The following is a 12,005-nucleotide window of genomic DNA, read 5'->3' as shown; positions in this document are numbered from 1 at the left end:
AGCAGTCAGGTAAGTAGTACTAGACTAGCCTCCCGGTGCCTTTCGACCTTTTCAGATCCTCTTTTGTTGCATATATATGTACTAATTTGCAAACAGATCCTACGGTAGCATAAGATAGCATCGAAAGTTTCAGCTTCACCAATGGAGTGTAGCCTGCCTAAGAGTGCGCATGTGCATTAGCTACCGGCTATCTAAGCTCTTTAAATTACTAGCTTTTGATATCATCATATGAATGCTACCGTAGTCTCTGGTTTGAGATTATACATGTACGATAATTGTATAAACGTTAATATATCTGTATAATAGATAGATATCCTGCATACTTATCCATAACATGGCGTACATGCACATAAACTGCGTTTTCTTGAGCTCATAAAGCTTCATCAGTGTGCGTACGTGTATGTATAGAGCAAAGTTGAAATAATTCTTTGAGTTCGTTTTATTCATCTTTTTTCAACTAATAGGTTGATCGATTATCAAGTATGAGCGAGCCTTCAACTCGCCACGGCAGCACTGCAGCGCAGGAAGCAAACATTTCCCATGATGCTAAGGCCGAATCCGACGACGCACTACAATATCCCTCCGCGCCTGCACAGAGGAGAGAAGGCGGGGAACATACAACTGCCTCCGCGACCCAGTGCAAAGTACAGATAGTTGATAGCAAGAGCAGCGGCAAGGACGGGACTGTGGGAGTAGCGCCCCCTCTCGGCGAGCACGAGAAGTACCATGTTTTTTTCTGCTACAGCAGCGCTGATGCTCCATGGGTAGAACACATGGTTCAAAAGCTCGAATCAGACGAGTACGGCTTCAAGTGTTGTATCCACGAGCGCGATTTTATTCCAGGAGATTATATCATCAACAACATTGCGCGTTCCATCCAAGAGAGTCAAAAGACCGTCTTCGTACTCTCGCGAGATTTCGTCAACAGCAAGTGGTGCGAGTTTGAACGGCAGTTGGTCATGAGCGCAAACCTAAGAGAGGAAAACAGAAAGGTCATCCCCGTCATGCTTCAGAAGTGTGACATGCTGCCTGACTTCCTACGGCACATGACGTATCTGGAGGAATGGACGCCTCACTTCTTTAACAGGTTTATTGGCGCTTTGAAAGGTATTCAATTAAGTATTATCAAATCTATAATGCTGACCCGCCTGGAGGTGAACATGGTGTTGTAACGCCTGAACCTTTGCTATAACCACAGTATAAAACCACCGAGTAAGCGTCCACCGAATCAAACCACAGAGTGAGCGAAGGTTGATTACAGTAAAGGGCCAGGCGTATGTCACCATGTTCACCTCCAGGCGGGTCATTAACGCTATCATGATATAGCGCCAATAGAAAATGGCATATGCATATAATTCATGTGTGTCACTTAACACTCAACTAATTTTCTTAGCAAACCAGTTGGAAATTTATATTTGGCAATGTACTTTTGGTACTGTAACATAAGAATATTGTGTATTTCATTTTGAATGCAAAATGTTTAGACAATATGTCGTAACATTGCAGTCGTTTCATATCTGCTCTACTCCATTTAGTATTATCCTTCCAACTATGAAAAGTATGACATAAGTTGCATAGTAAAAAGCTATATTGTAAAGAGTTTTATTATCGATTTTTAGTTTTACATAAGTTTTAATGAGCATGATTTTTATTCATGTAAGTCCTATGGTCCTCCAGGAAGCTTTTGTAATCGGTCTCACTAAATACCGAAAACAACCGAAAACAACCGAAAACAACTTGAAATATACCGAAAACAACCGAAAACAACTCGGTAAATACCGAAAACAACTCGAAGCCACCTAAAAAATGTCAAAGCAATCATGAACAACCTATCAGAACCCGAAAAAAGCCGGAAAACAACTCGTAAACAACAACTATGTCTATTTTATCTTCATCTACTGGTTACTCTCCCTTGAATTATTTTCTCCACGGCCGAGGGAGAGAATATGGAGTGATTCTGAAGGAAGGATTCTTTCAGCAAAGGGGATGTAGCCGGTGAAAACACCTTTCCATCGATCACACGCTGTTTTATGGTGTAAAGCAAAATCCATATTTTGATCACTTAATAGTTTAATTTGGGGCCTCTGTGGTAATACACGTTTGCGGTTTTTCTGTTTAAATCGATTTGTTATGGCAGCGGAAATGCGTTATAATTGAGCAAGAAATATACTAGATTGTTTTGGTTGCTAGAAAAAAAAGGTAGTACACATTAGCTAAATAGGCAGCAGAATTTCCCAGCAGTAATTAATAAGCTAACCTATTTTCCAAGCAGAGATTCCGTCAGGGGATAGCAGTGACTGCTATTTCTTGTTGTGGCCAATACTACAACCCGCCCCTACTGTTACCTCTGCTTGGAGTTACACAATAGATGCCAAGTAATATAGATATCCATGACATTTATGAGTTTGCGAGTTGACCAAGCAGTCCCCGTTTATAACGTACAGGGTCCTTGAATCTGAATGCGAACATTAATATATTCGAACAGGCAAAGGAGATCGTTGACTTTATTATTACTAATATTGTATTAATAACAGGGGTCGTCAAACAAATAAATCCATCGTAGCCTAACTCCTGTCCAAAATAAAGTCAAAATTATTAAATAATAGCCCACTGAAATTATTGTCTGTTGTTTATGGTTGTGTCGAGTTGTTTTCGGTATTTAGTGAAAGTTGTTTTCGGTTGTTTTCGGTAATTAGTGAAAGTTGTTTTCGGTTGTTTTCGGTATTTAGTGAAAGTTGTTTTCGGTTGTTTTCGGTATTTAGTGAAAGTTGTTTTCGGTTGTTTTCGGTATTTAGTGAAAGTTGTTTTCGGTTGTTTTCGGTTGTTTTCGGTATTTAGTGAGACCCATTGTAATTACCTTGAAAAAAGCTACGTGTGCCATGCACAGTTATGAAATGTACACTAATCTAAACAATATATCATTGCTTACGTACTATACGTCGTCTTGAGATAATTCGCGCCTATTAAAGTTCGTTCCTGCCGTTTTACTTTTTAAAACAGATGAACCTGACAGCAAGCCAGATGGATTCTCTACATTTTCCTATAACCCAAGTAAGTGGCATAGATGCATGTATTTATTTAAGGGGGGTATGAATTTCTTCAACAGCAGCAGACTTGCACCTTTCATATCCTACAATCTGGGATACGTAGTGCAACATCAACGACAACATATGAAACTAGAAAGGCCGACATTTGCTTGAGAGCAAATACAGTATATTTCAGCCATCTCACTCCCCATGCGGTATTAAAAATAGACTTCCAACAATTTGAAAAATCACTTTAAAATGTACTAATGACAGTTTAACCCAAAAATTAGTCTGACAAAATTCCTCCGTGCAAGAATGAACTCTTCCAGTGCACCCCATGTGAATTTGCACAATGGGCCAGTCCAGAAATACTCCCACTGAAAACACGGCCTTTTGAATAAGAAACCGAATCCAAAATTGAATTTAGCATAAAAAGGTCCCCCGTGCATGAATATGTATAAAAGACCAGTTCAAAAACGCTTCCGCTAAAAATGAAATTTTTAATCATCACCCGTCCAAAATGAATTTTTTAAAAATCCTAACTCCGTGTGCAAGAATGGACTCTTCCTGTGATACCCATATATAAATTGGAGCAGTCCAAAATACATCCGCTAAATTAGGACTTTGACATAATCACCAAAGTTCAAAAATTAATCTTAAAAAATGCCCCCCTCCGTGCAAGAATGGACTCTAGATTCCAACAAACCCATGTAAAATTGCAAATTAGACCAGTCCAACAATAACCCCACTGAAAGACTTTACATAATCACCAGTCCAAAAATGAATTTGAAAAGCATAAACCCCTCCGTGTAATAACGGACTCTTCCAGATAACACCAGGCTCGCTGATTGGCTGCCAAATCCCCCTCAGGGTATTGATTCAGGCTAAGTGATTGGTTACCTTTTTAATTAAGTTATATAGACAGCCTCCAAATGGGGTCAACGACCTGGAGGTCATTGGCCCTGTGGTCAGTGGAAAATGACCCGGGAAATCCCTCCCCCCAAGTGGTTCATGCCAGAAATCATACATGGGTCATTTGAATAGATATCTAGTGCGCCCCTGTTCCAAAATCATTTAATTTGGTTGTAATACCAGTGTAGAGGAGCCAAAAGTGTCCTTTATTGTAAAAACAAAATGACCAAAAAAATCGCAAAATTAAGCAATTTGTTGTACTGCATGCCAAAGGTGTTATTGAATCTATATGGGAAAATAATCAAGGCACCTCTGTGCCAAATGTCAGGTCATTCGGTTGTTATACCAAGGCACAGGGGCCCATCACATACAGTCCAAATATGACCCAAAAAAACTCAAAGAATCAAATAGAGGCTGGTATGAAAAAAAAAATTAAACTAGAGTTCGGGGACCTCATACCTGCATGAAATATTTACTGCTGGATGGTATGTATGTTTACAGTCGGTTGTATTTGAGAGTAATGGTTATAAATGTTATGGGAAAGAAGTGGTGTATTTATTTAATGACACAGAGGATGTCCATCTGATTAGTGATTATTAAAATGTGACACTTAATTGTGTAATGTGCGTTTAAGAGGTTGACGGCATATGGTAGCGTGGTGTTCCTTAAGCTTGATGTTTGGCATTTAAATTGTCTAAGGTTGTTAGCATTATTGAGGTTCGACTATGTGCCTCAGAGCTGTGTGGTGGGAGGAAGTTGGGAAACTCAGAAAGAAGAAGGGATGTGGCCAACTTTAGTCAGATGTTGATTTGATTTTCCACCAATATGTCATAACATCAGCTGTTCACACGGTACCAAAACGAGATGCAAACTTTCCTCTGACAGCCCTACACCAACTGTAAGATGAATACTTGGCGCCAACCCCGTCTGCTAAAAAACAAGTATCATTGGCTACGAAAGAGACAACTAACAACTGTCCCTTATCGTAACGAAATCAGAACATTTGTATCGCCCATAAAACTTCTGACACCCAACCCATCTAAGATTAGAGGACCTAATGGCATTTTAATCACCATGTCACTCAAATCAGCAGTACAGTATAGGAGACATCCACACCTTAATCATTACCGTTAAATGTACCTCAACTTCTTACAATTATACTTACGCTTCACATCTCCATGATATCCTAAGCAGACATAAATAAAACTTATTATCATATTCAAAAAACTGTTACAAATATTTCAAACAGTCCTAAGCAGACATAAATAAAACTACTGGGGGTTCCCCAAACAGCTGTCACCCCACTATCTGCTTGCAGCTAAGCCCATTAACAAACACATAAAGCACGATGCCTGTACCAATATATCTCAAATATAGGGGTGATTTCTGATATTATTACATCGATTATAACGACAGATATGGCGCCCAAAATCTCATCGATTCGAGCTTTCATCACACCCCACCAACACAACAAGTATGAAACCAATCCATTTAGCCGAGCTTGAGTAATCATCTATACAGACAGAGACACATAACAGAAAATATAACCTCCATTCCATGACATTTCATGGAGGTAAAAACGCCTCGGGGTTCTAGCCCAATCTACCCGGGTACCCTTGTGCCAAATTTCAAGCCATTAGGTCCAGGAAAGACAGAGATGAACCGCTTTGAAGATTTGACAGGAGAAGTAGACAGAAACAAGAAACATTACAAAAAAGACAATATATTTTGCCATACCTATGGTATGGCTGAAATATGATTACAACAAACGCTGGATTTATAATATAACTTAGTGGAAATTCAATGGCAATTGAAGCTAATTTTATTGATGTAAGTTGGATGTGAAATGTCAACCTGAACAATTATGTAATTCTTTTTATAGGTCATGTTCCCTCGGTCCCACAGATACAAATAAAAAAAACTTAACATTCACATGTTTTTTTTTCAGACTACATTAACGGCCAGCACGTGTTGAAGATCGAACCAGAGCGCACGTGGGGTCATCCGTGTTGCCGGTTCGACGACCAGATTCTTCACGCTAAGCTGATGTCAAGGGGAGTAAGGGTAAATATCATTGAAATGTAATTGAATACTGAATTAGACACCATACAAATCCACTAATAAGGACAACAGCAAGTGAAAGGAAACTGCGCCAAAAATAGTTACTCAAGCAACTGGATATGGTTTTGAAACGGTCAGACGTTTCGGATAGAATCCACTATCCTTCGTCAGTGACACTGAAGAGATCTGGAAGAAACAGGTCTTTTATACTCTAACTATGAATGAAGACAATTTCAGATGTCCAATAGGAAAGGTTGTAAGACAATTCAGACTGAAGACAATTTGGATTCCAAAGAAAACAAAGCTAAGCCAAAGTCAAGAAAGGAAACTGAACATTTAAAATGCCTTGATCGTAATCACCCTTCCACGTTTGAAAACGTTCCCAGTCAACCTCTCTAGACTACGTATACAAAAATGGCTATTTCGCAGTTCTCCAGGCTCATGTAAGCACATCGAAAAAGAAAACTCTTTCTACAGAGGCATGAATCGCTGTGGGACAGGCTGAATAAACTTTCCAATCTTCCAATCGTGAATTATACGACTCAAACGGATAAAACCCAAGTCATGAAAATGGCCGTAGCCAACTAGCTGGTATTCTTCAGGTAGATTGGTGTGTATTATAACCAGTACGTTTACTCTAACTTAGACCTTCAGGAGTTTCTCAATATCATCTGAAGCCAAATATTATCATCATGTTTTAGTTGACCAAATGTGGTCAATTGCGTTGTTTGGTGAACATCTATCATTATATGATAGTTGATGCCTAGGTTTGATTGCGGGTATCGCTATCCTATACCTGCGCTCCATACTTCACGATTTGATTTCAAGACGTCATAAAGTTGTTGCTTTTGGCTTCAAATGCCCCCGTTTGCTAATTGATAGTTGCTAGCTTTATACTACACACTCCTTAAATTGAAGGACGCTAGAGTAGAAAATTGTGGAAGATCTATCACCGCTTGATGCTCAAACTCGGCGATTTTGATGACTTATGACTTACGAGGGGTGATCAATAAGTTCTCGGTCTCACCCAGAAATAATAAGCACAACTCAGATTTTGGGGCACAACATCATAGCATGAAGCCTTTTATTAATATCCTCCAAATTACTTGTATTCGTTTCTTTGCAAATCAGAAGGTAAGTGGCGTGAAAAGAGTGGTATGAATTGTGATCAGACATGTGTGGGTCGAGTTCCCCATGCCGCAAATTAACAAAAGACATTGTCAAAATGTTTGATAATGATTCTCTTCCTATTTGAAGCAAAAGGAATAGGGTGTCTGACTTTCAGCAGCGCAAGTTGACCCGCACACCTCAGGTCAGGTCAATTGTCCACCGTTCTCCCTTACCTAACATTACTGGGTGTCGCCTGCAAAGTAATGATCACAATAATTTGAATTTTGGTACAGATTTGTATAAGACTTTATACTTGACACCTATGCTTCGAAATCTGAGCTGTGCTTAATATTTCTCGGTAAAACCTGGGACTTATTGATAATCCTACAAACATGTATAAACTCTTATATGAATGTGTACCAAAATTCAAATTATTGTGATCAGTACGTTGCAGGCGACACCCAGTAACGTTAGGTAAGGGATAACGAAAAAAAAAATTGGACAATTGAGCTGCGACCCGAGGTGTACGGTGTACTTCTTTTTCTCGCCACTTACCTTCTTATTTAGAAAAAAACGAATGCCAGGAAAGTAATGAGTCAAATAATTTGTAATTTGGAGTAGGGCTGGGTATCGGTACAGCGTACCGGTACAAAACCGGTTTTTCTTATTGGACCGGTCCAGAAAAACCGGACCTGAAAAAATTAGGTGGACCGGATGTTGGACCGATTAGAAAATTAACAGATTATTTTACCAGGCATTCACAAGTTTTGGCGCTTGCGGGTGGAAGAAAATAACAAGAGTGAAGTAGAGTAGAGTTTATAGTAATTCCTACCAGGTTTTAAAGTCAATCGTACAGAGGTAGTTAGCGTTGTAGGATTTTAAAACGCCAGTGTAAGTATAATACTCCACCAAACAGATTTCTTTGTAGTGAAATGGGCCATCGGTATGAGTCATAATGAATCAGGTCCAGGTTCAGGTCCGGACCTGGACCTGATCCTTAGGACCTGAACCAGACCTGGACCTGAATTTTCTGTACCGGTACCCACCCCTAATTTGGAGGATATCGATAAAAGGCTCCATACTATGAAGTTGTGCCTCAAAATCTGAGTTGTGCTTGTTATTTTTGGGTGGGGCCGAGGACTTATTGATCACCCCTCATAGTGATGATGAAGTTATTCCTGTGGACTCCTTGGTTTTGAATCATTCGCCTTACATTCCTTATTTACATGAATAAAACCTCTATTTCCAGATAGAAAGAGAAGATGCCGTCACGGTTATCAAAATGGTCATGAAGACTGCCAAGATGGAGAGTTTCAACTGGTTCTACACAAAAAAGGGATTTTTAGTCCACTATTTTTTAATAATTTTCGTAACAATTTTCATCCAAGTGGCGGCAAGCCATTTCAACCTGGTCAAATTTTTCTGTACTATGATCGGAGCAGTCCCCGGTGTCGCCATGCCTTTCTTCACAGGGCGTTACAAAGTAATTATTGACTTTTAATCACCTCCAATAAAATAGAGTCATCGTTTTGATGAGCATGTGTGTGTGCAACCGTTTGGCTAACGTGCTGTATCTCCAGAATGTTTGAGCGATTGCGATGATACGTGGGTAGATTGGGTGTTGGTAGTTAAATGGAGATGAATACAATGAGATGCAAATTAGGACTTAATTTGCATAATTAATGATGAAAGTCAGTGTTTTCCATAAGATGACCTAATACAAAGACTTGTAATCAATGGTGGGCCATTAACAGAGTATTTAATGACATAATTCCTTAGTGTATGTTTTGGTAACTATTACTGTGAAAGTCCATGTTTGCCAAGGGATCGGTCCCATTGGCCCACTTCTGCTACCCGTGGTAATTTTAGTACGGATGAATGTTGCTAATCCACCGCAAATGACTAATGTTGTATTATTATGGCCACCGCCATATTGGCATGCTGGACATGCTAGGAAACAAGGATCCTATACCACAGGATATATAACGGAGAACATGGATATTTGGGAACCAGAAAGATGTACATTCATGTGCTTGAATGAATTAGTTAAGAAACCATGTCTGTATCTGTTTCTATATAGCCGCTATAACGGGCCTTTGCTGTAACACAACAGATGCGTTTGTGACGGCGTCAGGTAGTTAGTTTGATAAATTTGAATACAACAATATTTTGTTCTCCGCAGATGAACAAGGCCCTGAAACGGACAATGGTGGAGGTGAACACCATCTTGGCAAAATACCACATCTTTGCGACTGTGACAGACCGATACCTTGGTATCGATAAGGCTGTTGTATCCTTCAATACGTGGTTAATTTTACTCCTATCCCCGGTACCATGCATAAGGCCGGAGGCCGTTTTCTATAGCGTTATAACAAAAAAGCACTTCGGAAACAGTGTGGATGAGATATTTTCCTGCATGAGCCAAATTATCGTGTTTTAGGTACGGATGTGAAACAACTGTTTTATTTCTTACGTTTGCATTGTATATTTGTATATCTCACTCTCAAGAAATATTTTGAAATATTTATAACAATAATCAAGTGTTTCAGTATTCAGTCACGGGAATGCAGATATTTTTCTTCGCCTCAACAAGGCTATTATTCTTACATCAATAACCAGCTTCATTTTGTGTACTACGAGAGGGGCTCTTGTCAGGTGAGTGAGATTCTGATAGATAGAATTTTCCCTTTCTTCTCGACATGTACAAGTGATTGATATATCTCTGATAATTTCATGAGAAGGTGATATATAATCGATGAGTTACCATATAGCCTGATGATGTCGACCAGTCAGAAAATTCCTTTCATATTGGTCATGACGTCGTAACGTCACAGAAGTACCACAAAAAAGCAAGTGGTGAATGATGAATGTCAAGTCGTCTGTTATGACAATAACTGACTCGTTCGACCACTCCTTTATGTAGTGGGAGATGGCTGTTTTTAAAGACATTTCTAGCACACTTCGTTGTTCCCAAATGGTACACATTTTTATCATAAACCAAATCCTCTGTAAATACATGACAAAATCACGTTCATTTCAATACAGGTCAAATGTAAACGGGAGGAAAGAAAACAGTATTCCGTCGACACCCCCACTGTAATTGGAATCGCCTACGGCCCTCATATGGCCAAATGAAGTTGAACATTGAAAATAAGAGCTAAACATGACCTAGACCAATCAGACTGGTCCCCCTAGCAGAGGAAAATGAGTACAGTAGAGTAGGATAGAGTAGAGTAGATTTGAAATGCCAAGGTTGCACTGTTACGTGATATTGTTTGTAGAAATCTCGGTTTCAAAGTAAGATCTGTTATCTTTTTATGGACAACTGTAACTTTTAAATGTATTTCTCAAAATGGTCAAATGTATTTACCCGTATGCTATTTTAAGAAAGAAATCTTTACGTCATACAAGAATTCGTATTTCTTTTATGAGTCAGTTTGGATAGGCTGTAGGATACCTTTAATGATTGGCATATTCCTCGGTATATACTGTCATAAGATCTAGTCATTCTACAGCCACCTTTTAGAATCAACCATTTAGTGATTTTATTAGGTAGTTATAAACTCACTAGAAAATTGGTAGCAAATCGCCTTATAGCACCATATACACGTCAGGGTAGGTCATTAGCTCTTAACCATATCCAGACCGGGGCTGGGGGTGGGGCTAAAAGTGCCTGCGCCAACTTTGACGTCATATACCTCCCAAACGGCTTGTGCTAGAACAACCAAACTTGATGACTTTTCCTAAAATATTATTGGCAACATTTTACAAAAAAATGGGTAAGTTTACAATTTTTCGTGTTGCCATGGCAACGAGTTTCTGAAAAGAAAATTTTACAAAAATGACTAATTTTGGTTTAAACAATGAGGTTTTAAGATTCTCTTGCTAAACTAAACTTCTTTTCACATATCTTTAATATCTAACACATCTTAGTTGAACATTTATAATTAAATATTCATAAATTTTGCTAATGAGATGACGTAATTGGTCAAAATCCAAGATTGCCGACAATATCATGATGAAAAGTATAACCAGCTTATTTTCAGTCAAAATTCATCACAACTTGGTATTTTCTTACAGAAAACATTCATGTGAACGTTTTCAATCCATTTTCATGGGGTTTTAGCGTTACATGATGAAAAAAAAATGTATCTTAAGACATTTAAGTTTGATAATCCAAAATGGCGGATAGCTAAACTACAGATGATGTCTTTTTATGACGTCATTTTGACGTAGTTGCGTCGGCATTTAAAGAAGTCTTATAACACTTAAATGTTGCCCAGAAAGCCCAGTCTGGATAGGGTTAATTGATAAGTTCGCCTTATTTTGGGTGATCCAACATATAGTGTAAAATATAAACATCATGTGGCATCTATGTTACAGCTGCAATTACAAGAAGACTTGATGGCAATTTTCCGAGCAAAACAGAATTCATCTTCAGTGGAAATCGACATTCGAGGCGAAATTTCAGACCCTGAGGTATGTCATTTATGGGTATCTCTCGAGCCCCTGTTGTTGACAAATGTATAATTTCGTCATGTGTATACGGAGACGCTATCGTTATGATGGTTTCCTCTGTCTTGTGCATGTTAATGCTATTCCAAATACACATGTATAAAAAAGAAGCCGTTGAACACGAACCTCTGTGAACGAAGTATGGTATCTGTAGTGCAAGGTGTTTGGTACCCCCTTTACCAGCAATTAATTAATAACAATTTCTTTAAAACATGTTTCCATTCATGTCCAGATACGCTTATAATAACACTATGCAAAAACCAATGAAGGTATCTAACCTCTGCTTTGAGAGAGACTAATTAGCTCCAGACTCTATACCGGCGACGAATTCATACGTTAACAGCTGTTAAATGGCTGGAATACACGAATTTCAAAGGGGGG

General features: G+C 38.9%; 1 protein-coding gene and 1 long non-coding RNA gene across 2 annotated transcripts; both read left to right on the top strand.

Annotated features, from left to right (window-relative positions):
- Positions 1–482: 482 nt before the first annotated feature.
- LOC118421127 (myeloid differentiation primary response protein MyD88-like) lies at positions 483–7,268 on the top strand. The gene is made up of 4 exons (XM_035828288.1): positions 483–1,119; positions 3,001–3,051; positions 5,887–5,996; positions 7,257–7,268. The coding sequence occupies exons 1-4, from the start codon at positions 483–485 to the stop codon at positions 7,266–7,268; spliced, it is 810 nt and encodes a 269-aa protein (XP_035684181.1).
- A 2,023-nt stretch (positions 7,269–9,291) lies between these two features.
- On the top strand, positions 9,292–11,583 carry LOC118421555. The gene is made up of 3 exons (XR_004831848.1): positions 9,292–9,399; positions 9,729–9,764; positions 11,493–11,583. It is a non-coding gene; the product is annotated as an uncharacterized LOC118421555 (long non-coding RNA).
- The last annotated feature ends 422 nt before the right edge of the window (positions 11,584–12,005 follow it).

The sequence above is a fragment of the Branchiostoma floridae genome, chromosome 8, assembly GCF_000003815.2.
Source record: "Branchiostoma floridae strain S238N-H82 chromosome 8, Bfl_VNyyK, whole genome shotgun sequence".
NCBI lineage: Eukaryota > Metazoa > Chordata > Leptocardii > Amphioxiformes > Branchiostomatidae > Branchiostoma > Branchiostoma floridae.
Note: the sequence above shows the minus strand (reverse complement) of the source record. Positions and strands in the feature narration are given on the sequence as shown.